Raw genomic sequence first — 26188 nt, forward strand, 5'->3', positions numbered from 1 at the left:
TAAGTGTAACGATACACTTCTGTAAAGTACCCATGATGGGAATGGCACAGGGGGCGGGGGGGGGGGGGGGGGGGCGGTTACTGAGAGAAGATTTTACCAGGTTAAGACTGGGGAAGGCAGGCCAGGCAGAAGGAGCTGCATGAGCCAGGGCAGAGACAGGAGCAGAACCAGCGGCAGTTGGCAGGTGCTAGGAACTAAGGGACAAGAAAGGAGAGGAGGGCTATGAATGAGCCGCAGAGGCCTTGAATGCCCACAAGGAGTTCTGGGGGGGCGGGGAGGGTCAGATATGCCCAAACATTGCGAAGAACCATCATAAATAGACGGAGCAAGGGACAGGGCAGCACCCAGGACCCTGGGCCTAAGAAATAGACCAGAGCTCCCTTCCCCTCAAGAGCTCCCTTCCCTGTCAGATGGTAATCTCTCCTTCCTCAGAAGGCTTATTTGTGATAACAATAGTTAACACTTAGTGGACAATTACTGCATGCCATGGATTGTCACCTTTAATCCTAACAATCCTACGAGATAGGTATTAACATGATCCCTACTTCATAAATAGGGAGCCGCAAGGCTACATCCTCCAGGCTGAACATCCTCCGTGATGAATATCGGTCAATACCAGGGATAAATTTTGCCAATTTTCTAAAAATGGAATCATGCAGTATATCTTCTTTGTGTCCGGCTGGCTGCATTAGCTCAACACGGTAAGAATAATCCATGACTGTTCCACGTAATGGAAGATTGTTCACTCTCGTTGCTGACCAGTACTCCGCTGTGTATGTCAGGGCTGTGTCCATTCTACTGTTGATGGGTATTGGGGCTGTTTCCAGGTGCGGGTCGCGGTGAATAGTGTTGCCGTAAACATTCTTGTGCATGTCTTTCGATGCTCATCTGTACGCATTTGTGTTGGGCGGGTAACCAATATGGATTTGACCCCAAATTTATATGACTTACAGGTTTCTGTTCTTCCCACGACTCTCCACCACTTTCCACCATCATCCATTTACTTTCCTTGCATAAAACTCAATAAAGAGCCTCCTTCATTGAAGAGACCAGCATCACTGCTTTTCTGAAAATGCTTTTTTACCAATCTGGAGCACTTTTTGCTTTGTTTAGTTAAAGGGGATACAAAGGCAACATAAGGCACTGCTTTGGCCCTGAGGAGCTGCAACCTAGCTGGATACAACCAGCAGTGTTTATAAAATAAATCAAGTGCTAACCTGTGTGATACAGACTTTAAGCACCTAGATGATCAGAGAGGAAAATCCGTGAGATAACTCGAATGGCTTGAAAAGATTGCTAAAGAAACAGGCATGGAACTGGACCACCCAAAATGCCTTGAGAGTTTTGCTTGCATGAGATGGTTTTACCATTGTTTCTGCACAGACTGATATGCAAACTCTGTCCATTTTCTTCCACTGTCCCGCAGAAAGGCCTTCTTCCCAGACACCAACTTGAATGATTTCTCTTGTTTTCTGTTTATTTTCCATTTCAAGGGAGAGTGGGGATTGGTTACTATAGCAACAGCTACCTCTCCAAATTAATTCTGAATTTCATCAGATGTTCAGTTTGACAGTCCAGCTCTGCCTTCTGATTGTCTGGCTTTCACAACCACGCTAATTACCCAGCTCCTAACGACTCCCTCCTGCTGCCCCCGGGGGGGAATAACACAACTTGTATAACTCGAGAAAATGCGTATTACAAAACAATGCTCTGGCCTGGGAGAAACACTGATGAGTGAGGAGATCTTGGGGTTTTAACCATCCGCCAGCCATTTTAGAACCAAATACACGAGGCCATTTGGGAAGACGACGGGCTTGGGAAGGGAGAGCGTGGGAATTGTTTTACAGGATGCTCCGTGGAGAGCAGGTTACAAAAAATGGAGGATGTCCTTCTGGTTTACATGTAACGTCAGAAGAGGAACATTAGTTTCTGTCGATGTGAAGCAAAATGGCCAAGGGCCTTGGCGCCTGGGTGGCTCAGTCGGTTAAGCGTCCGACTTCGGCTCAGGTCGTGATCTCGCAGTTGGTGAGTTCGAGCCCTGCAGTGGGCCTCTGCTATCAGCACAGAGCCCACTTCGGATCCTCTGCCCCCCTCTCTCTCTGCCCCTCCCCCACTCATGCTCTCTCTCTTCCTCTCTCTCTCTCTCTCTCTCTCTCAAAATAAACATAAAAAAAAAGACAAAGACAAAGCCAAGGGCCTAGAGTGGACCAGTCAGGATTCTCCTCATGCCTTTGCCTTCAATTAACTCCATATCTGAAATTAGTTCATTCTTTCCATGGGATTGCCTCCCTGCATGACAGCATTTTACTGCTTCCCTGAAACCTCAAACAGACACACCGTTCCACTCCTCAGAGATGTGCTCTTATTAAAGGTCATAGGATCCTCATGGAAAGTCGCTTATTTTTCATTTCAGAAATGGAGTTATCTTTCCTTTGCAAGAACTGTCTGCAACCTAATTACGGGCCCTTTAGTCAATACAAGATCCATTCTTCAAAAGTTTCCTCCCCAGAACTAAATTTCAAGCACCTCACGGGCTCATGGCTTCATAAAATGGTCCTCTGATCCCTTAAGTCCGAAAGCCCATGGCAGTGAGAGCGAGAAAATTAAACTGGGCTGGCAGCTCTCCACTGTCAATGAGTTGGTCAGAGTTGAATCAATGTGTTTCCTGGCTTAGACAATGAAAGGCTCTTTAGTTCACTAATTGTCTTTTCTTAAACCCAAACTCTCTCTGGATGTCGGTTGGCATGTGCAAGGAGAACCATAGCCAACCAGGCCACCCACTACCAGCAGTGGACCCCACAGAAGGCAGAAGAAATAGTAAGAAAGCGTATGAGCTACCTGCAGAAGAAAGGATGCAGAAGGCTTGTCAAGAACCATTCATTCCTGGTAGGACCATCAGTGCTACTTGGGAGCCCAATAACAAATCCTAGGAGGGCAGGGGATGTGGCCAGGAAAAAGGAAGGAGTTTCATGGGAGAGAGAATCAATGGCACCATGTTGGTCCAGCCATTGGACTCCATCTTCCTTCCACAACCACCCCTGGAGGTATTTCCATGGAAACAAGCAGGGCTATAAGGTGATGTGTTCCATCAACCATCACCACACACTCATCAGCCATGCCCCACAGTCTCCCTGATCGTTTTCTCTATTGCTCTGTCCGGGCCTGTCTGTCACACACAAACACACACACACACACACACACACACTCACCCAATCCTGAATCTGAGAGAGCCCTGACAATTGATCAGAACATCTCAGAACCACCCCAGGCTGATGCTAAGGCTCTTGTACTTGACACAGTGAAGTTCCAAAAAAAACATGCAGTTTGGGCAACGGGTATAGTAGAACCTCTCCCCACGGTGAAGACCACCTTACTGTTCCCCTCCCCACAGAGGGCTTTGCTACAGGGGCTCATCCCACCCTTACCAGCAGTCAGGGTGGAAAAGTCAGCCCTGCTGTTATCACACCTCTGCTTCTAGCCATTGTGTGCTCCACCATGCATGGTTCAGGACTATCTTGTCAACTCTGAATTCTGATCTGCCTCATCATGCAACACAGTACCGTAGTTAAGAACCTGACTCCCTGAGCCAGGCTACCTGGGTTCAAATCCAGGCTCTGCCACTTACCAGCTGAAGGACCTTGGCAAGTTACCTTACCTTTCTGAGCCTCGGTTTCCTCATCTGGTAAGGTGAAGATCACCTATCCTCATTGTGCAGATTATCACAGCACGTGTACATGTGTTAGCCTGTTATTAGTAAGGAGCGAGTCTTAGTCATGCCTGAGTCAAATCCAGGACTACTAAGGATATGTATGGGCAAAATCTGCACCTGAGGTCACATGTGTGCTCTTGAGGGATGAAAGGGAGGTGGGAGAACAGAGAAATAGAAGACTAAGACTCAGGGACGTCTTCCTCAACGCATGCCGCTGACCTCTGAGGCAAATTAGCAGAGCCATCCCACTTAAGTTCAAAAGATCCTATATTAAACGACAACACGGTTCCATTTTTTTTCTCTTTAAAAATTAACTTCAAGTACAAGTGGTATTATTTGAGGCATTAGAAAATATTGAATTCCAGGAAACCCAAGAGGGCGAGGCAGGACAACCACGGAGTAGCATTAGTTTTTAGTTGTTTTATTTCTAATCTCCAGCCTCTAGAAAAATGACTTGGGTGTAATCAAATGAAAACAATGAAAATAATACACTCGAAGGTCAAACAGCTAACTTAATAGGAAACTCATTAGAAACGTGGCTGGACAGATTCAGGGCCGAAGAGCTCGTTCGTCTGACTAACAGTGAAGAAAACTCCGGTGCTGTGTTATTAACCAGGGAAAGTCCTCACTTTTGGATCCGGTCTGCAGAGATGTCGCGTGGAACTTGCGAATCTGGCAAGTGTGTTAAAATGCTCAGCGATTCGCCATGGGTTCAAAAGAGTAAACACAAGCATAATACACTACTTTGCCAAGTTCAACAAACTGTTTCATGGGGCTCTGAGTCCCTGATGAGGGCAGCAACCAAATGGCTAAGTAAGTAAACCCAAGCCCAAAGGTATCGTTCACTGCTCACTGGGGATCACTGCCAGACACACGTTCTTCTCTGGAATTCACTGATGACAAATGATCAGACCAAGACAAGTTTCTAGAGCAGGGCTCATTTCCTCTTGGTTGCAGGATTAAGTCCATATTTCTCAGGCTGGCCAATTAAATCTGAATCCCCAGGGGTGAGGCCCAGGCATCAGCATTTTTTACAGACGCCCCATGAAACTTCAGTGTGCATCCAGCATCCAGAATCCCTGATGTAGGCGATCCGGCCTCAACCTTCTCTTCTAGCACCTCCCAAAAGAAGGTGATGCTCTAGCCATGAAAAGACCTCTCAGAGCCCTAAACACCACATCAGGAATAATCAATATGCTTTATTAAGCATATTTATCAAGCATGTACCTGCCACTGTACTTAGCAATTTTATTCATGATCTGGTTTAATCCTCACACCCTTATCTAGAAAGTATGGAGCTACTGGCCCAATATTATAGATAACAGAACTGAGCCTCAGAGAGGTTAAGTCACTAGCCCAAGGTCACATAATAGCAACTAGAAGAGCACCTGGCTCATTCAAATCGAAGCCCACTTGGATCAATAAAATACATATTCACCCTACTGGCAAAGTACCTGGGACATAAGTACTCACTAAATTTTTGTGAAAGTAATAAGTGATCAAATGAATGAATGACTAGACGAGCGAATGAATGAATGAGAACACTGGGTAGAATTAATGACCAACAGCCCTTGTTAGATCAATTCTGCCATCCCTGCCTTCAAAAAGGCCTCAGTCAGGATCTGCTTGATGCCTGAGAAAGCTGGATTAAGGCACTCGAACCTGAGAAGAAAAATGTGAACTGCTTCGACTGTAGGCATTTCCAAACAATTGATGCTAGAAATGAGCCCTGCCTTGGTTTGTGACCTGCTGAGCTGCTGTTTCTCTAATAGAGTGGTTCTCAAACTTGAGAGTGCATCACAGTCACCCAGAGGGCTGGTTATGACACAGAACAGGGGACTCCACCTCTATCCGGGGGGGTGGGGGGGGACAAGCAATGCTGTCACTGTGGTCTGGGCTCCCTCTGAGAACTGTGGCTCACGTACATTACTGGAGTTTATCAGGGTTCTGCCATTCTCAAGGGGTTACTTTCCAGAGGCAGCCATACTCTGGGACTCCAGGACCTCTGCTGTATCCCAGGGACGCACGTCTTGCACCAGCCCCACCGCCCCTGGCTGTAAGTTGAGAGGTGGAGGTAGAATGCTGTCCTCCAAGCCTGCAGCGCACAGTACAGCCTTTGCGCTCTTGCAAAGACCCTGTCTCTTGGTTTCTCCTCTGCATCTCTGGCTGGAGTTTTACGGCAGTGATTTTCACCAGGAGGCAAGAACAATAATAATATGCCCTTCCAGAAAGGTCTATCACATTCTCAGGAGGCAAAGGTAGCTTGAAAAAGCGTACTGTAATGTACACATCTAGGAAGGTGGAAGGAGCTTTTAACTGATAGAAAACCCACCCAAAGTGTCTTTATGGTAGGAATTCAGAGAATTTTCTAGAATACAGACTCCTTTACATCTTCTCCAGGGCGGCAGGTCTTAGGCTCACAAGACCCATATGCTTATCGAGGAAGGCACGTTTGTTTGTTTGGTTTTGCTTCTTTAAGCTTCAGAAACTCTTCCATAGGTGGGAGATCACAGCTGACCAATGCCCAATAGGCTTCCCACTTGGTTCCAGAAAGCCAGGACCACCCTTACCTAAGATAGGAGACGTGATGAAAGAGTTGGCCCGGTCTAGCATATGGCAATGCAAAGGGCCAATGAGGCAATGTAATCTTGCAGGGCCAGGAAGAGAGATTTCCAGGAACAAAAACCAAGGGCAGACAAGTGAAGGCACCAGGGGAATCTCCCCCACTCACTCCACACACCCCCATCCCCCTCCCTCCCTCCACCTGCCCCTCCCCCCCACCCCTACCCTGAGGGGTGCTGTTACCAGATGGGGTGCTAAGTTTCCCTAAAGTGTTGTGCGGCAAGAAGTTCATTTCTGGTGGTTTTGCGGATCGGGTCTCCTAGGCTTTCAAAGGGGAAGCCAGGGCGAGACAAAGTGCCTTTGATGTTTGCGCTCTGGGTCCTGAAATCAGAACCTCAGGCAAAAACTGTTTTTATCTCTTCCACCCTAGGCAGCCGAGTTGAAAGCTCTGGCGGGCACTTCCTTTTCAGCTGTTATTTCCATACTGTCAATTCCCACCCTGCTGAGAGAATGGAATTCCTTTGACTGGAAACAGGGTCCATCTCAGAGATGGTGCCGGAGATTTCTTTTTTCCTCTTCTCTCTCCATTAAGTGATTATCCTTAGTACCACATACTAGAAGGTGTAGGTCTATCCTCTTTTATTTACTTAGCATTAGAAACCAGTTACGGCTTGTGTTGACACAGAGTTGACAAATTTGAGGGTTAATCACCTTCACCCACAGGTCAGTAGGAAAGTAACCCCAGGGTCTGGTTTGAGAAAGAAACATTTGAAAGGAAACACTTGATCTTCTAGTTTACCAGATCTGGGCCCCACACTTCTTCCTGAGATGTCTGCAGAAATATTGTCTAAAATACCCACAAAACTGGGATTTAATGCTCTCACATATTTAGGGCAGCAACCCCTATGAACGCCAGGGAATTCTCTCGATCATGGGTTCCAGAATAACGCTTGTCCCCAATTAGGGGCATCTGCAGACCACTAGATGATCTGGCTTGGATCAGGAGCACCGGCCTCAGAGTGCCAGGGACTAGGTTCAGCTCTCGGGTCCACCACTGGTTAGCTGGTGTGACCTTGGGAAGTTATTTGGCCGCTAAGACAAAACTTCCTTACCATAAACCAGAGCTGTTAACAGTATGCATTTCGTGGACATAAGGAATTAACTGAGATGATACAAGCACACATCCTAGCACAGGGTAAAACTCAATAACTCATAGCTATTATTAGTATCATTTTAAAGTGTAAATAAAAACTATTTTCTTCCTCAAAACCGGTGGCTTTGCCTTATTCCTGGAATGAAAGCCACAGCCCTCCTTTAGTCAATGTGGTCAAAATCTGGCCCTCCTCAGCCTCCTCCACCCCCTCCTGCTCACTCACTCCCTCAGCCTCATAGACCCTCTGTCACTTCTGTCAACACGAGGTCCTTCCCTCCTCTGAGCATTGGTTCGTTTGCACATGCTGTTCCCCTTGCCTGGCATGCCCGCAACTTCGGGGGGCTCACTACCTGTTCCACTGAGGCTTCAGCTCAGTAGCCACATATCTGTTCACTCACTGAATGTCAGCCCCGTGAGACCAGAGCTTGTCCTGTTCACCCCAATATTCTTAGTGTCTAGAACAGGCCCTGGCATGTAATAAGCATCCAATTTGTATTTTTATTTTGTTAATGAATGAATTGCTTTTTCTCTGGAACTAGTATGTCAATATCATGGATAGTACAGTCCAAGATAGCGCCTTCCCCTTGTGAAAGCCCAAAGTTCCTAAACATACGGGGTTAGATACATCATTGCTCTGCCACGTTGCTACTGCTGGGACTGCTGCTGCTGCTACTGGTGTGTGTGTGTGTGTGTGTGTGTGTGTGTGTGTGAGAGAGAGTGTGCACACTTTAAATCATAAAAGTCCTGGCTAAAGAAGAAATTGTAAGGATCTTCAATAGTCCTATTCACTTGGCTAATGTCCAAACAGCCGGTTAGATGCGAAGCACTGATTTTTCATTCGGCAAATTTGTACATTTCCGTACTCAGCTAAGGCTCTTGATTGGCCTGTCAGGCAACCAATCAGCTTCCAGGGAGAAAGTTCCCCTTCACACTGTGATTGGCTGAGAAACCACACACTCAGGTCCCCCCACCATTGTTGCCACCAAGCTGCCCCTACCACACCCCAGGGATGCAAAGGATTGAAAAGGCCAACCTAAGGAGGATGCCTAGGGCACAGAGGTAGGCTGAGGAGCCTGCAAATTAAGACACAAGATCAGAAATACAGGGTTGAGGCCCGGCGGAGGAAAAGACAAATGGGGTCACTAGGCCTGTGTGCCAGGGCCACCAGCTAGCCATGATACCCTGTTATGAACTGAATTGGGTCCCCCAAATTCATAGGTTGAAATTCCAATGCCCAGGACCTCAGAATGTGACCCTACTTGGAGACAGGGCCTCTAAAAAGATCATTAAGATTAAATGAGAACATCAGAATGGGCCTTAGTCCAGTGTGACTGGTGTCCTTATAAGAAAGGGAAATTTGGACACAGGTGCATACAGAGGGGAGACCACATGAAGACACGGGGAGAAGATGGCCATCTATAAGCCAAAGAGAAAGGCTTGGAGGAAAACTACCCTCTGACTCTGATACCCAGAACTGGGACTTCTAGTCTCTAGAGCAGAGGAACAACACGTTTCTGTTGTGCAAGCCACCGAGTCTGTGGCGTCCTGTTGTGGCCACTACATCAAACTGATACACCCAGCAAGTCCTAACCTTCCAGAGTCTCAGTCTCTACAACTGAAAAATGGGACACCTGGCCTGCCCACCTCACAGGTTTGCCACAGGGAGCAAATAAGGTGCGACATGGGGGAGCTTTGCAAATTATACAGAGTTCTACAGATGACATTGAGAGATCTAACTTAGCTCTCAAAGCCGGGTCCCAGGGTCCTGGGCAGCAAAGCAGATAAAGTCAGAAGACCCTGGAGACTGCGGGGTCACAGGTGGAGGTGTAGGGGCTGGAAGAGCGCCTTGGCGATCCCTGGCTCCAAACCTCCGGGGAAGGGAGGGGAGCTGCCCTCCTCCACAGTTATTTAGTGGATGTGGGAGAAACAGAACTTGCGTGGGAGAAGGGAAAGAGAACAGAACAGAAACCAGAGATTTCTAAGAAATTAAAAGCCAAAAAAAAAAAAAATCCACATTTAAGTCCCTGGGAGTTTTCTGGATAAAAACAATTAATTTCATTTGTATGGTATTCTGCAGGCCATAAAATGTTTGGTGGCAGTAGAGGTTTTTTTTTAACCTATTTGAGGTCAGGAATCCCTCTGACAATCTAACAAAACCTACCCACCCTCTCCTCGGAAAAAACTAATGTAGGCACTGCCCAACATCTAAAACATTACATACCAGCATGGTCCTATCCTGCAAGGATGAACAAGATCTGAATCTACGCTGTCCAATATGGCAGCCAAGACTCATGTGGCTATCGAGGACTTGAAATGTGAGTAGTGGGGCTGACAAATTGAATTTTTAATCATTTTATTTTAGTAATTCTAAGTTAAATATCCATCTATGGCTAGTGGCTTCTGTATTGGACAGTGCAGTTATACACTATTTCAGGGGGTTTATAAGCACTCTGCAGTTCACCCACTGGCCCTTGCCAATGGACGAGGCCAAAGGAACCACTTGTAATGAGTACACTGTCTTCACGATAACTACCTTTTTTAAGCCTATCAGAACATGTATCATCTAATTTAATTCCTGTCAACAACCCTTAGAGGTAGAACTGTTACCCCCATCTTATAAGTGTGGTTATTGATGCCCTGAGAAACCCCTCAACTTGCTCAAAGTCTCATGTTGAGGCCACAGTGAAGGATTTGGGACTAAAACACAAGAGTCTGATGTCAGAACTCAGGCTCTTTCCTGACTCCCGAAAACCTATTGATAGGGTTTTATGAATTGAGGCCCAAACTCCCACCTGAGACCTTGATGGAAATTATTTCTAGTCACCCAAAGAACTTTAAATTATGTGGTACCCACCTTTAAAGTTATAAGCAAGGGCTTCTCTTCTTCTTGAAGCCTCCAGCAGGAGCTGAACTGAGACCAACCTGACCTTGATAACAGAATGTTTTTCCATTAAGTTTCACCTCTGTCCTTCCCTTGAGAGTACAGATTCCTGTTCTCCATTCCACCTTCAGGATTCCCAAGGCCAAAGTGAGCACGATGCCGGTGAAGAAGTCAGGCTTCTCTGTGCCAGACTTCAGTTATCACAGACCATCTCCCAAATAAAGAGTCTGCAAACTTCATACTGGGTTCGCACTCTCTCCAACTTCCTGATAAAGAAGGCTCCTCCCCTAAGCCAAGAAATCCCAAGCACAGCACCGCACACAGAGCATGGCACCCACACGGGTCTACACTGTACTGATCATCCTTTACAGCTGCCTTCAGGTTTTCATGGTAATCAGGTCACATGGAGGAAAAACACTCAGAATTGTATAAAACTCACTCTCATCCTGCATTTTGTATCTCCACTCACTTCTAAACTCTAGAAATTCCCCTCATTGACAGGCATATTCAGATTCATTTTATCAACGTAGAATTCTACTTTTGCCAATTCTTCCTCAAAACAAAACAAAACAAAACAAAAACAAAAACACACCTCCTTCATGGCCCAGCCTGTATGTCATGAAAACATCTAAGCTCCAGGACTCCACAGTGCTAGATATGTTGCTTGTATATCTACATAGTATTTTTCTATCATGCTTTGTATTGTGCCTTGAAAATGAGATTTTTAACCACATTTAACACAGTGCTTAACCAGACACAGATACTCAGTAGGCCACTGGTTCCCATCCTCGTTAAAACACAGACTTCTGGGCCCCACCCCAGAGTTGCCCATTCATCAGGTCCTCAGTGAGGCCCTTGAATCTGCATTTCTAACAATCCTAATTGATACTAATGTTACTGGTTCAGAGTCTGCACTTGGAAAATGACTGCAAAGGATGTTTGTGGAGAGAATAAATGAATGAACGAAGATTTCCCTCAAGCATTCTATCCTCAAGGGCTCCAAAAATGAGCTTCAGAAAAATCAAGATAAAACCTGTTACCAACATTTACTTCTGGATGAGGAGAAAAAATAGAGACAACAGGGGGAAAAATGGCAAAAAACAGCAGAGAACCAGAAGAAGGAGCACTTAGAATAGATACCAGAAAAACTTTCAGGTTACCATCTGGCTTCCTCTTAGCCACTACTGTGTAACTTATTATGCTCAGACCATAATTAAAAATATTACGATTATACCAAATTAAAAATAGGTTCATTTTTCTGACTCGACTGTATATTTAAAAATATTCTGGAGAAACACTTTGACTCAGGAAGTCCAAGCCTAGAAAATTTGTCATAAGAAAAAAAAATTACGGAAATGAATATAAAAATGATTACAAGGAGGATCACTAAAGCTCTGTTTATAATAACTAGAAATCTGAAACAACTTAAATATTTAAGAAAAGGAATTAGATTCAGTAAATTATGATACCTCCATAAATGGAATACTATAGTCTTTCAAACTGTCCCTACAGGGAATATTTATTGACATAGAAAGAGATGCATAGTATAAAACATGAAACAATTTTAAGTTAAAAAATGGTATAAACAGTAAGATCTAACTTTGGATAAAAATCATGTACAGATATAGAGAAGTAGATAAAATATAAATAAATATAGCCAGAGTGATATTAGAACTGGGGGGTTAGAATTGAATTATTTATTTATTTTTTTATTTTTATTTACTTTTGAGAAAGAGAGACAGAGTTCAAGCGCAGAAGGGGCAGACAGAGAGGGAGACACAGAATCCCAAGCAGGCTCCGGGCTCTGAGCTGTCAGCCCAGAGCCCGATGCGGGGCTGGAACCCACGAACCGCAAGATCATGACCTGAGCGAAAGTCAGATGCTTAACTGGCAAGCCAACCAGGTGCCCCTGAAAATATTTTTAAATTTTAACTTTTTTATTTCAATAATTCCTGCAATAAATACATATTGCTCAAGTAATTTTTTTTACAAGATATTAAAAAAAAGAAAAGATAGGCTATAGGAAGTTTATACTCTCCATTTCTTCCCAGGAAGGACCAACGAGTTGAAGTTCAAGCATTTGTGTGACTTTTTTCCCAGCCCCGCTCTTCCACAAACACCACTTACGACTTGGACTCCATTTGTGAAGCATCTGCTCCACCGAGAGATCCCTCCTCTTTCTTGGTACTTTCCGGACCTGCTCAAAGCTAATTCCCAACTCAAAGAGCCTAACTTGGAGTCACTCATTACTCCACTACTGGGGCATTTGCGTTAGGCAATGACCTTTACAATGGATCCACCATGACCCTGGTCACCCAGCAAACTGCCATTTTTCAGAAACCATGGCTGTCTCGCATACTGGCTTTTAATAAGGCGGGTTGCCTAGCAACCGCCAAGGAACTGGCCGGGAGGCGGAAGAAGGCACCAGCCGGAGCTATTTATGACCAAAGGGAGCCGTGCTCCGTGTGTCTGGTTGCGTTCGAGGTAACCAAATAGGAGATAACACCCAGCTATTTTTGCATCATGAAGAAAAAAACTACTTGGCTCTTGCCCAGAAGGGCAATTACCTAAAAATCTTGGCAGGCCCCATCGTATGAGAAATGGTAACTGATACGCGGGTGAAAAAAAAAAAAATCACTGACCTTCATAAATACTGATGATATGAGGATGGTTGAGGGATGACATGATCTCAATCTCTCGTCTGATGTGAACCATGTCTTGTTCATCCTTAATTTTGTCCTTACGAATGGATTTTATAGCAACCTATAAAGTCAGGAAATGAAATGTTACTCAGAGGACTAAACAGATGCAAATCAGCCATTGGGGGAGTTTGGAAAATAAATACAGATGTTACTTGTTGGCAGAACCGACAATAACCAAAACAAAGCTTCAAAATACCCCCTGTCACGTCTTTCATTTATAGCAAAAACACCCTTCTCCTGACAACAGAAAACATCAGAGTCCAAGAGCCTGGGGTTTGGGACGCTGGGTTAGGGGGTTTTATTTTGGTCTTGTTTCCCTTGTTTTGTTGTTGTTGTTGTTGTTTTTCCATAAAGCAGAGGTTGCTTCACGTGGCCAAATTCGTTTACTCTAGGAATCCTGATGCTTTGAAAAAGGGAAACCGAAGAGCTCAGTTGACAGGGTATAGATGATTAAACATGGATGGGTGAAATCAGTATCACTCAGCCCCAGCGGGCAGCTGCTGCAGCAATGGCTGGTGAAAGCTTCCTTGCACGGCGCTTCTCCAGGCCAGTTCTGCTCAAATGCAGGGTTTTAAGACTCCAGCCTATGCTGTGGTTGTGCAACTGCTCAGAGGCCAAATCCTTCCTTCATCCTTCCTCTGGCCCCGGGCACCTTCCATCGCACGTGACGTGACGTGACGAGACAAAAAGGCTCTGCTATAGAAAAATCAGGATGAAACAAAGGGAGGGACAGCCAGACTCCCTGCCTGGCCCCAGATGATCCCCGTGCCAATGTCTGCAAATGCAAACTGTAGAGGCCTGCCAGGGCCAACGCGCAGAGCAATCGCTCAAAAGAAACACATAAATAAAAAGGCATTAAATGACAACGGGAATCTAATGAGGAAAAATATGTTGGCCAGTGGATTCATCTTTGCTCCTAAACAAGTTGCTTGGTAATTTAGTTCACCCTGGCTCTAAGGGAGGCAAAAAGTACTCTGGGGGGGGGGGGGGGGGGGGGAGGAAGGTGTCCATGGGTAACAAGGAAGCTTGTTACCAACAGCCAGCTTAGTCCCTTCCAAAGTGGTCCTCCTATGACGTCAGCTCTCACCTGGACCACCCTCTCCTAGATGAAAGGCATTTAACTCATCCCTCTGGATCACAGAGACATGAAATACCCCAGAGAGACAGCGTCCTCATTACCAGCAGCCCACGGCCACACCTCGATTACGACAGGGGGAAGCCCCGTCAGCCTCAGCAGGAAGCTACTCACATCTGGGAACGTTTGCATCTTCTGGTTTACACCGGGTCCCCACCAGGCACTATACATGGAAACTACCATCAGCCCATCTATAATTCAATGAGAATTGGGCAGCTACTATTATTATTGCTGTTTTTGCCATTTGCTGCCCTCCCAACAAATGTCAATGGACTAGCAGGCCCACATATCTCTCCTTTGCAAAAGCCTCCCCAGCTGTAATGAAATCAGTATTTGTGTCATTACTTGGCTCTAAACTAGCGGGGATCTTATTCACTGCTTTATCTCCCGTGCTTAACTCCGCGTTGGCACGTGGCAGGCCTGAAAAACCCTTAGTGTGGGCAGGCAGGCAGGTGCTAGGTAGACAGAAGGGGAAGGAGGAGGGAGGAGAAAGGAGGGAAGGGAGGGGGAGGCAGGGGTGATGTCTGCGGTTAGGTGATGAGAACCCAGACCAGAGAAGCGACAGTGAAACCGGAGCATAAAAACAAGGACCACTCTAGTCAAACACCACCACCAAGACAGGCACACTGGGACGATGCTTCGTTTTTCTCTGGCATCCTACTGCAAGGGCAATCGAGGAATGGACAAAGCAGACTGGAAACGCTGGACGCCCTGCTGTAAACCCAGGGAGAGGCACCGTCCTCCCCTAGACTGGGAGCAGACCCCGAGGCGGAGGCCGGATAAAAGGAGGCTGCCCAGAGATGAATGAGCCTCCAGCTTCAAGGCCCCTTTTCACCAGGGTGCCGGGCTCAAGGCCCTCCGAAAGCCCCATTCAGTATGCAGCGAGAAAAGCCTCCCTGCGCTGACGTCAAATGTAAAGATATGACTGGAAGGCTTTATTTTGTCTGAGCAGGGCCTGCGATCCTGGGAGCTTGTTCTCGGAGGAAGCAGACAGTGAGCACACACAGGCCATGGAGGATGTGGGTGGCTGTTGGACCACCTCCTGCATTCCTCCATGGACTAAAGATGGGCCAGGGGAGAAACCACCCCTTTGATTATGCAGCAGGCTGAACTTGGCCTCAAGGAGGCTCTACTGTCAAAGGACAATAGGAAGAAATTCTTTCCCCATCCAGGGTCAGGGGAGGGTAAAGACATTCTGGGGGGTAAGAAAATAAGCCCACTGGTCAGCTCCCCCCAACAGTGGGGCAGGAGGCCGACTGTCTCACAGCGCCGTTTGCCAGGGGGATGTTTCCAGCCCAGTATGAAAAGGAAAGTGCTCACATTCTAACAAAACCCCACTCAGCACTGAGGAAACTAAAAGGGCTCCATAAATGTTAATAACCATGGTGGTTGTCCCTCCACAGAAGTTTCCCTCTTCCTACAATGAATCTTCTATTGAAAATGTAAAAGAGGGCTCATTCTGCCCCCTCTTTCAAAGGGTTGGTGGGAAGTCCATCGAAGAAGGCGGGCTAGAAATCACTTAGAACCATGCAATTGTCAAGGCCAGGGGGAGACTCTCATTTCAACTCCCAAGGGCAGTGAGATGACCCTCCCAAGGTCGCAGAGCCAGTTAACGGCAAACCACAGACACAGTAACCACCACTGTAATAACAGCAGGTGGTCGTGGAGCACTTCCTATACGGTGCAGACGTTGTGCCAAGTGCTCTACACGTCACGGATCTTTACATCCTTATTCAGGCTTCAGCTCCAGGATCCCTTAGGGAAACCCTCCCTCTGACCCCTTTAGGGGATGAGGCAGCTCCTGGCCACCTCCCTCTCTCCACACCTTTCCCTACTTCATCTTCGTGGGGACATTCTGCACCCTCTGAAATGCTTCTTGGTTTGCTGCATATTCAGCCTGTGACCAAATCCAGCTCATGGCCTGTTTCTGTAGGACCCAGAAAGCTAAGAATGGTTGTCACAATTTTAAAGAGTTGTTTATAAAAGGAGAAAGAGATCTATAAGTGTAGTTCCTGTAACTTAAGGTGGTGCCTGCTTCATGAAGTCGAAGGATAACGTGAGCCAGCACAAGGCAAAGCCGTGTTGTGTAATGGTCAGGAACATGGCTTTGAGTCCGGGCTAAAACCACTCATTAGCTGTGTGACCTTGGAGAGGTGACATAACCTTTCTGTGCTCCAGTTTCCTCATCCATCAAGTAGGGAAAGAAGGGGACGTCAGGTGCTTGGAACATGCCTGGCCCAGGATAAGTGTTCAATAAATGGCAACATGTTTAACCTGAAGAGACTGCCCCCTATATAGGGCCTTCCTGCTTTCCTTCCTTTCATTCTTGGAGCACACTTGAATTCCTCCTGGTTCCTCGTGGGCCAGCAAGTAAAGGCCTAGGGAACATATGTTCCCCAAGTACATAAAAGTCAGGAGAATCTCTCTCCAGGTCTTTAAACTGTACCCTCCTCTGACATGTCAGGAAGCCCAGAGCAGCTGGGGCTCCCCCACCATGATCACCATGGCATCTGAGCCTGAGACCAGACAGAAGGATAAAGCAACCCCAGGACTATTCCCCCCCGCCCCCATCTCCTTCTTATGGTCACCTGTGCAGGTGACCAGGGGAATAGAATGGCCTAGAATGAGGCCAGAAGATGGCCTCAAGACATCCACTTCAGCCTCTCTGCATTTGGACTGTTCATTCACTTACTCCTTTTGGGTACCTACCAGGCACCAAGCACAGTGCTGGGACTACACAAAAGGGAAAACCAGCAAGATTCTGCCCCAGCCCTCAAGGTTGGGGTGGGGGGTGGGGAGCAGAGGAGGAGAAGGACAAGGGCAACGAGCAAAAATTACACAAGTGATCACGCAATCTTCCTCATGACCGAAGGCTACCAAAGAAACACACACGGGTGCCAGAATTCTGGAGAAAAACCTTCTCTCCAGTTTCCCTCAGTCCTCGCCCACATCGACAAAGAAAGATAGAGGTGGGGAAAGGGCCCAGCAGGAAGAGATTACCAAATGTCTGAAACCATACACCCTCCCCCCAAAACATCCAATTTGTTCCTGCACGAGCCAGAGAGATGTCACTCCGCCTGCAGAGTGACGGGAACTCACGCGCAGTACAACCACTTTCATAAATGTTCCCAAGTCTAGACAGCACCGTGTGCCTTATAAAACGGTCTGCCTTTAAATAAGGCCACCCTATAGTTTAATGTTTAAACCGTAGGCAGCAGCGGGGCTGGCTGCGGACCTGTGAATTCTGCCCTGCGGTGCCTGCCTGTTTAAGAGGCACACTGAGCCCAGCCAGTCCCCAACCCTTGTTAAATGTAACAGGCCCAGTCTCCTCTTCCATGGAGGCAGTTTCTCCTTTTTGGAATAATCACCATCTGCCACCTGTTCTGCAGCCTGCTGGGTGTCCTTTGCCACAGCGGCTGCTGTGAATGTTAAGAGCTTGGTCACTGGGCAGGGTTCTGGGAGGCAGACAGTGGCTGCGAAAGCCAGGCTTTTACCGACTAGCTGACCTCGTTCCGGGAGCCTGACCATCACAGATCTCAGTTTCCTCATCGGTAAAATGGGGCTAGCAAGGCCCACCTCTTGGGGCTGTTGTAAGGAGTGGGAATAACATAAGTAGAGTGCCTGGAGCACAGTAGGTGCTTTTACTGATGGTGATGACTATAAACGAGGCCTGGCAGACACAGGGTCCTGGACCATGTTTTCGGGGGGACGAACCCACAGCAAATCATCTTATAGGCCTCTCCCCTCCCCTTTCAGTACATACCTCCTCCCCTTCCCCAGATTTGTAATAAGTAAGCAAGAGCAGGTTAAAATTCACATCCAGCCTGTGCGCCTGCAGAGAGGGGGGCAGCCAGCCGTCTTCCTGTCCTGCTTTGGGGAGTGGAGGTATTTCTGGGCAGGTTCTACATTTGCCAGGCTCTGACCAGGAGAATCACTGCCCTTTTCCCTCCACAGCCACCTCCCACAGATGCTCATTCACTGCCACGTCAGCCTGCAGAGACTGTCCTAGAACAGTGTTTCTCAGACAGGGGCCACGGACAGCTTGTTACAATGCAGATTCCGAATGCAAAGGTCTAGCGTGGGGCCTGGGATTCCGCACTTCTGGCAAGTGCACCCCCAGGTGATGATAGTGATGCACGTCCAGGGACCACACTTTGAGTAGTGAGGTCTTAATGCTCTTTGGCCAGGACATAGCAACAGTTTCAGATCAGTGGCACTATTCTTAATAATAGCAGTAACTAGCATTTAGTAAGTGTTAGCTGTGTGCCAGGGGACCTTATCTCATTTAATCCTAACTAAAACCTCATTTGTTACAGGAGGAAACTGAGGCACAGAAAAGACAAATACTGCCCAAACTCACACAGTTTGTAAAAGATAGTGCTAAGACTTCACCCGAGGCAGCCTGAGTCCACCACCTGCTGATTCTAGAAGCTGTGGATGAAGCTGGGGTAGACAGCAAAGACAGAAGCTGGGGTAGACAGGCAAGTGACAGAAGCTCTCAAAGGTCAGTGTGAAGGGACCCCTCCAAGCACATGAAGTTTTATAGGGTCATATGTGAGGTCTCAGGAGGCAGAATTGGGGGTCTGAGTAGCGGGGAAGAAACATGACCATAAACACGGCATTAGAATCACTTAGTAGGAACAAGCTTGCATTCTAATCCCGGCAATAGGAGCTGGCAGCTTCCCGGCCATTCACAAGGTGTGATCTCATACCCGGCCATGTTCCACGGGAGCTCCAGGGCACGGAGTCAGAGCAGCTCGGGGATCTTTTCTCACCAAGGGGCCCGGAGGCCACTTGCAGTGGAGGTAAGCAGCCAAATCAGGGCGGAGGCCGGCGTAGGGGTTCCTGCTCTTATCTGGTTGATGGTCAGAGTTCGTGGCAAGGCACAGTTCCACACCGGCCACACAGATCCAAAGACCCCAGGATCACCAAATGGCTTCCATTCAGAAAGGCTATGCGTGGCCATCACCACGGTGATGCCACCCAGGAGGCCATCCTGCAGCCAAAGCCCCTAATTAATTAAATGACCCCCAGCTCTTTTTGAGGAGCCTGGCCAACTCGAGACAACACTCGAGCAAGTTGCCATGATGCAACCGACCCTACAGGGACCCGAGCCAAGTCCTCTACGGGGCCCATGGGCCTCTTCCTCTCCGGCTTGTTGATTCATGTCATTACATGGATGTTTTTTCAGACAGAAGCAGGTTGGAAGCCAAGAGCTGTATCAACACGCGCTGAGGAGATGCGCCCAGACGCCAGGGAGCATGGAGTGTGTAAGGAAAAGCTTTTTCTTCAAAGAACGGCAACCCCCTTGTACCACCACCAGCCCTTTAATCTTGTAAAAGGTTCTGAAAACATAATCCTCTCTAAGTCGGTTCTCCATCCTTGATTCCCAAAAACCCCCCATCAGAGATGATGTGTCCTCCGATGATGCTCATTTTTCTCCTGCCATGAAAAATGTGTTCTATTTCCAGAATTTTGAACAGCAAATCAGATTTTTATCCGACGGGGCTAGGGCCTGCTCATGGGACCCCCAGAGAGGCCTGGGATGTTTTTTATCGACGTGCACAAGGCTTCCCTTGCTCTCCACACCCCCTCTTCAAGGACTGGGCTAAGCGTGTCATTGTTGCATGGGGTGATGCCACAAAGGAAGTGGAATTCACAGCTCAGAAATTACGGGCACGTTTACACTCCTTGTACTGCGCTGGGGTTTGTAAACACCAGATAGCGGCCACGGCTGACCAGGCAGGAATCAAAGGATGGGGGGCAGGGGTGCGGAGAAAGGCCAATGGAAAGTTAACAACACCGGCCATGGCAAAAGCAAGCAACAAGACAGTTCAGAGCACATAATCTGATTGTCTGGGAGCGCAGTTCCTCCCTCAAAGAGTGGGGAGCGAGAACACCACCTGCACCAGGCCCCGGCAGCCCAGGGGGGCTGTGGGTGCTGAGTGTCAAAATGCAGCTTCCGGGCCCCACCCCAGATGTACTGAATTCCAGCATCAGCAGTTGCTACAAGCTTCCCAGGTGATTCTGCCCCACTTTGAAGCATGAGAACTGCCATTATGTTACTTAAACCAGAGTTAATGTCACCATGATGGCACTTCTTACGCCGTAACCCAAACACCATGCGGTCATATTCAACACTGGATGATTAATGAGAATTAATGAACTGCCCATCTATATAGAGGGGGACTGAACACAAGCTGCTTCCCTGAGGGGATGCTGCGACCCGCATTAATTTAACCCCCGGCAAATGGAAGGTTTGCTCCCATGCTGCGAGGCCCCAGAAGCTGGCTGCTAACGGGTTACTTCATGCTCTGCACATAACCTGGGGCTCCCACACCTGAAAAAGTAAATGTCTCCAAAGGAGGAGAGAGGAAGCGAGCCCCGGAGCCTCGCGTTCTGACCGCTCTGTGACAGAGGATGTGGCTGGGGCTGTGGGGAGCCTTCTCTTAGCAGAAGCCTCCAGAAGTCTCTCCAGGCTCTAATGAACAACCCCAAGCCCCTCTGCGTAAAAAAGGCCTCTGCTAGCACAAGAGATGCTACACAGACCACAGCAGAGTCACAGAGAGACGGAAAACGCAGGCCTGTTTAGCTGGAACTCGAGTGGCCAGGCAGCTGTTTATTTTTGGGCTTTCACGTTTCTAAAAGCCAAATGCAACACCAACTCAGAATTCTAAAGTGCAGCTGCTTTTCTTCCAGATTCCAACTGTCCTGGGGAGGGAGAGGAAGGGCCTGGCCAGAGGGCAGAGGTTGGACAGCCTCGACCGGTAGCATCCAATAACTCTGATGCCGTTCGTAACCCGGCTTGGATATGCTTAGGGTTGTGTAATTTGTATTTATCAATCTCCAAGCCCAGCCAAGAAACCACATCAGCACCTTGGCCTTGCCCTCAGTCACGGCAACTTGGCCAGGTGCCCCTGAACAGTGGTACTCAGGCAAGCCTATCATAGACTCAGTTTCCTCATCTGCAGATGAGGATGACAAGCGGTCCAGCGCCACCAGGTTGACAGATTGTGTACAGGGTGGAAGGCTGAGAAGGCAAACAGTCACAGGCACGAGGTGTAACGATCACTGATCACCGTTACATCAGATGTCAGAGCTGCGAGGACCTCAGAATGGTCTATGCCAACCCCCTCATTTTATAGGTGAGGAAACTGAGTCCCAGGGAGGTTAAAGCACAGGCCCAAGTTCACAGAGTTAATAACAGCACTGGAGCTGCAGGAAGATTCCTGAATCTCACTTCAGTCTGAGATTAATACTCTGGGCAAGGAGTGCTAATCAAATTCCAAGCCACAGCTGGCAGCAGGACTAAAACGGCCACCCAAAGATTAGCCATGCACACACGAGGCAGGCCCCAGAGCAGCCAAGCCCCAGACCTGCTGCGTTAGTAATAAGCCAAGATGGGGAGATACTCCCAAGCGTGCTGGCAAAGTAGGACCTGTCTCACAGCACGGCACAGTATCTCACCTCCATCTAATGTCAGGGGGGCTCTCTGCCCACAGACATGCAGGGGACGCGGTCTTTAGTCCAATTCAGTCCAAACCTCGTTCCAATTTCTGAAGCCTGATTTGATATCACACATGAATAGGCATACTTGGGAGGGTTTTATCCCATTATTTCTTAATTCACTGAAAACAGCGCTTTTAAATATTAACTTCAGGCTGCTGCTGTAGCCCTGACCTTGCGAACAATGCACAAGGGCCACAAAAGACCTGAGAAACATAATTAGTTTTCCAAAGGGGGGCCAAAAGAATTAGTCACTTGAATTTAGCTGATCCGGGTGAGCAGAACAAAGAAAAAAAGTGTTTTTTTTTTAATTTCTTAAGATGGTGAAATATATAGAATGTGCAAAAAAAGAGGGGGGGTGCGTGGCTTTATATTGCGTGTTTTAACCACAGATGATTTTATAAATAAGTAAAAGGAAAGATTCTTCAGACATTATTTTTATCCCGACAGAGCTCGTATTCGGAAAGCTGAATTGTGGCAATCAGAGTGTGCAAAGACATACCAGACAGGTAAGGAACAGTGGATGGGCTACAATCCATCCCTCGGGGGCCTCATTCAGCATCTTCTCACAAACCAGAGTTTCTTTTCTGTCCAAAGGAAGCTCTCATTGTCCACTGCCCCGAGAGTGAGCAGGCTGGGCCCTGCTCCAGAGCCCCACTGCACAATCTACCCCGATGCTTCCCAGCCTGCTAATCAACTCCCTACAAACCTGCCGGGCATGCCTGTCACAGCAGCACCTCCAGCTATACATGCCCAGCCCCAGGCAATGCAGCCTGACCCCCCAAGCAGCACGCTCAGTCCCCAGGGGGCATCTTCTGCCATCCCCTTAGGCAGGTGACCTCCATGAGCTTCATCCAGCACCCATCACTCAGTTCCTACCCCGGGGGAGGTTGGGGCAGGGGACTGTGGTTCTTACCGGGACCCAAAGAACAGCCCGAGTGGAGAGTGTGATGCTTCTGGACATCTGTGCTTTTCATTTTCTTTTTTTTTTATTAAATATAGTTTTTTTAATGTTTATTTATTTTGGAGAGAGAGAGAGATACACACACAGAGTGAGAGCAGGAGAGGGGCAGAGACAGAGGGAGACGCAGAATCTGAAACAGGCTCCAGGCTCTGAGCTGTCAGCACAGAGCCCGATGCGGGGCTTGAACTCACGAACCGTGAGATCATGACCTGGGCCGAAGTCAGCCACTTAACCACTGAGCCACCCAGGCACTCCTGTGCTTGTCATTTTATCTGCCGGGATCCCTCCACTCCCTATCATCTGCAACTAGCTTCTTCAGCTGACCAACTCCTCCAGATCTGTCCCCTACCATGAGCCCCCGGAATGCAGATATAGGTCTGCTTTGCTGACCTCGGTTGCCATTCACACAGAGACCATTTCTGTTTTACTCACCTTACCTCCAGTGCCTTGCAGGCAAAAAGCTGTGGCTCAAATGGACTTCAAGATATTAAAAAGGAGCCTGAACATTTTGTTAAGTGAAATAAATCATACACGGAAAGGCAAACACTGTACGATCTCACTTATATGTGGAATCCAATAAAGCAAACCTCATAGAAATAGAGAATACGTTGGTGGTTGCCAGGGCCCGAGGGGTGGGGAAATGGGAGATGTTGGCCAAAGGGCACAAACTTCCAACTATAAGATGAATAAGTTCTGGGGGTCTGATGTGCAGTATAATGACCACAGTTAACAACACTGCCTTACGTACTTGAAAGTTGTTAAAGAGAGGAGATCTTAAGTGCATGAACTTGTGCACATGCATGCACACGCACACACACACACACACACACACACACACAATGATAATTATGTGAGGGGATGGAATGGTTAACTAAGGGTTAACATTTTACAATATATATGTGTATAAAGTCATCATGTTCTACACCTTAAACTTACAAACTTACATATGTTATATGTCAATAATATCTCAATATAGCTGGGGGGGGGGTGAAAAGGACCCTTAAAAAAATGTCTAAACACAGCCACCTGCCACTGAGTCTTCTTTTATTTATCTGCCTCTCAAGTGTTGAATCCCTACTTGTCCTGGAATCACTGAGCCTGACCTTGTCTCTAAAATGGAGATAACATGATGGTACTTAGAAATGGGGCCTTCGGGGAGTGATTAGGTCATGAGGGTGGAACCCTCAAGAACGGATTAGTGCCTTTAGAAAAGAGACCCCAGAGAGCTCTCTGGTCCCTTATGACAAATGAGGACAATGTGAGAAGATGGTCGTCCATAAACCACGCAGGGAGCCATCCCCAGACACAGAATTCCCGGGCACCTGACCTTGGACTTCAGCCTCCGGAACTGTGAAAAATAGATTTCCATTATTTACAAGCAAATAAATAAATCAATAAAAGGGAGATAATAATAGTACCCACCCAGAAGCACTGGGAGATAATTCACAATAGCTGAGAGTAAGCCTAATAATTACTGGTTATAAGCCCTGACTATGGGCCAGGCACTGGGCACCACCCTGTTTCTCAACCTTTCACTCATCAAATTCTTGCAAAAACGTTATTATTTCTGCTTTCTCAATGAATATAAACTGAGACTGAGGGAGGTGAAGTAACTCACCCTAGGGCACTCAACTAATACATAGGACATCTGGGTCTCAGTAAACCTAATAACTGTATTCTTAAGCTCTGTACCTCACCCACAAAGCGAGCGCCACAGTGCCTGGCACACAGTGGGTATCTGATAAATATGAGCTGTATCAGTCTCTGAAGACACCGCCTTATCCCCACCCCACGTCTTGTTTTAAGCTAATATTTAAATGCTTCCATCTTCAAAAGCACATCCATTGGTCTTCCTTGGTTTTCTCTGTGAGCCCAGCCAATGCACTTGGGCAAGAGGCAGAATCAGAGAGGAGGGTCTGGGAGGTGTGTCCCCAAAATGAAGCAATCATGAGTCAATTCTCCTGCAAGCAATTTTGGGAGATCTGCTCTGGATAAGGCACTGATCCAGGTCCTGCAAAACATGACCCAGGCATTCCCATCAAGTTGCTTGTAATCCAACTGGAAAAGGAGGGGGACATGGGAGCTCCTCCCTGTCCTGCACCCATTCATCCTTCTACTGGCAGAAATGCCCTGACTTTGCTCTGGGGATGCCATTAGATGCAGTTTTAAAGAGACTGTCAGTCAAGATAAAGCACCCTCCCAATACCAGTGGGTGGACCCATGATCCTAGAATTTGGCTAAGAAGACGCTCTTTCCCCAGAATTGAATTTTGAGTGGTTTGAAGATGGCTGGGGCATTGGGTTTTTTCCTTCCCCCAGCCTGGTCCTGTGGGATACACCAGACCTTACAAATTAATTTTCTCCTTAAATGAGTCACAGAGTCATTAGCAATGTCATTTCTGTCATTAGCAACCAAGACCCCTAACTTCTACTGGGAGATGTCAATGCATTGGCATGAGAAAAGAGAACAAGGTTACTAAGGAGGCAAGCACCCTCGGTATCGTGGGCTAGAGAAGTCAAGGCAGGTGCCTGGGAGCAGGTGGGGTGGGGGATGGGACTAGAAAATACAGAGGGTTTAGCATGGACAAGGAAACTACCAGTCCCTCCTGATGTCAATAGGTAAACACATGACCCTAGAGTTTGGCCAAGAAGATGCTTTTTCTAGGACTCCAAGACCCTTCCCAGAAAAGTGTCTTTTTGTGAGATCACAGGTGAACTGATGTATGTGCGCAGAGGTGGGGCCTCCTGAGAAGTCCTTCCATGCATCACCCCCCCCCACATACACACACACACACTTCTACTTCCGTGTCTCACTCACACTCCTAAATAAGACCAGAATTGAGTCTTACTTCACCCACTCATTTTTCCATCCCTAAAAAGGACACATCTCCACTGTCCCTTTTGCTCACACATAGTGCATGCCTTATACTCAGTCACCTCCTCCATAAAATGGGCCATGTCTCACTTGACTGGTATGAGTCAAGATGCCATCCTCAGGAACCATCCAGATGTAATTTTTACAATAATTTCCTCTCACACCACAATAAAGCTATATCCTATTGCCGTGCAGTTTTGCCTTTTCTTTCTGGCTGGTTGGGGGTTCCATAAGGATCATTTTGACCTATCTTGGTGGAAAAAGTCTAGCCATTATTCTCTGCCAAAGAATGTTCACGTGTATAAAATATTTACCAGTTGTTGTAGACTGAATTGCGTCCCCCCAAGTTCAGACCTTGAAGCCCTAAACCCCAATGTGACTATATTTGAAGGAAGTGCCTTTAAGGAAGTAAGTAAGGGTAAATGAGGCCATAAGGGTGGAGCCCTGATCCAACAGGGCGAGTGTCCTTATAAGAAAAGGAAGAGACCCCCGCGAGCACGCAAACACCCACAAAGGAGCTGAGAGGACACAGTGAGAAGGTGGCCGTCTGCAGGCACAGAAGGGAGGCCTCACCAGACACCAAACCCTGCCAGCACTCCAATCTTGGACGTCCAGCCTCCAGAACCATAAGAAAATTAATTTCTGTTATTTAAGCCACTTGATGTATGGAATTCTGTTATGGCCGCCTGAGCACATGAATAT

The 26188-nt window shown here is 47.4% G+C and overlaps 1 protein-coding gene across 3 annotated transcripts in view; it reads right to left on the bottom strand.

Annotated features, from left to right (window-relative positions):
- The window catches only part of NUAK1 (NUAK family kinase 1), a 73238-nt gene that overhangs the window by 27595 nt on the left and 19455 nt on the right, over window positions 1–26188 (bottom strand). For all 3 annotated transcript variants that reach the window (XM_047866474.1, XM_047866475.1, XM_047866476.1), the window contains one exon: window positions 12948–13068. In XM_047866474.1, the coding sequence (XP_047722430.1) occupies window positions 12948–13068 (121 nt within the window). The remainder of the gene's footprint in view (window positions 1–12947; window positions 13069–26188) is intronic.

This window comes from Prionailurus viverrinus, chromosome B4 (genome assembly GCF_022837055.1).
Source record: "Prionailurus viverrinus isolate Anna chromosome B4, UM_Priviv_1.0, whole genome shotgun sequence".
In the NCBI taxonomy this organism is placed as follows: Eukaryota; Metazoa; Chordata; class Mammalia; order Carnivora; family Felidae; genus Prionailurus; species Prionailurus viverrinus.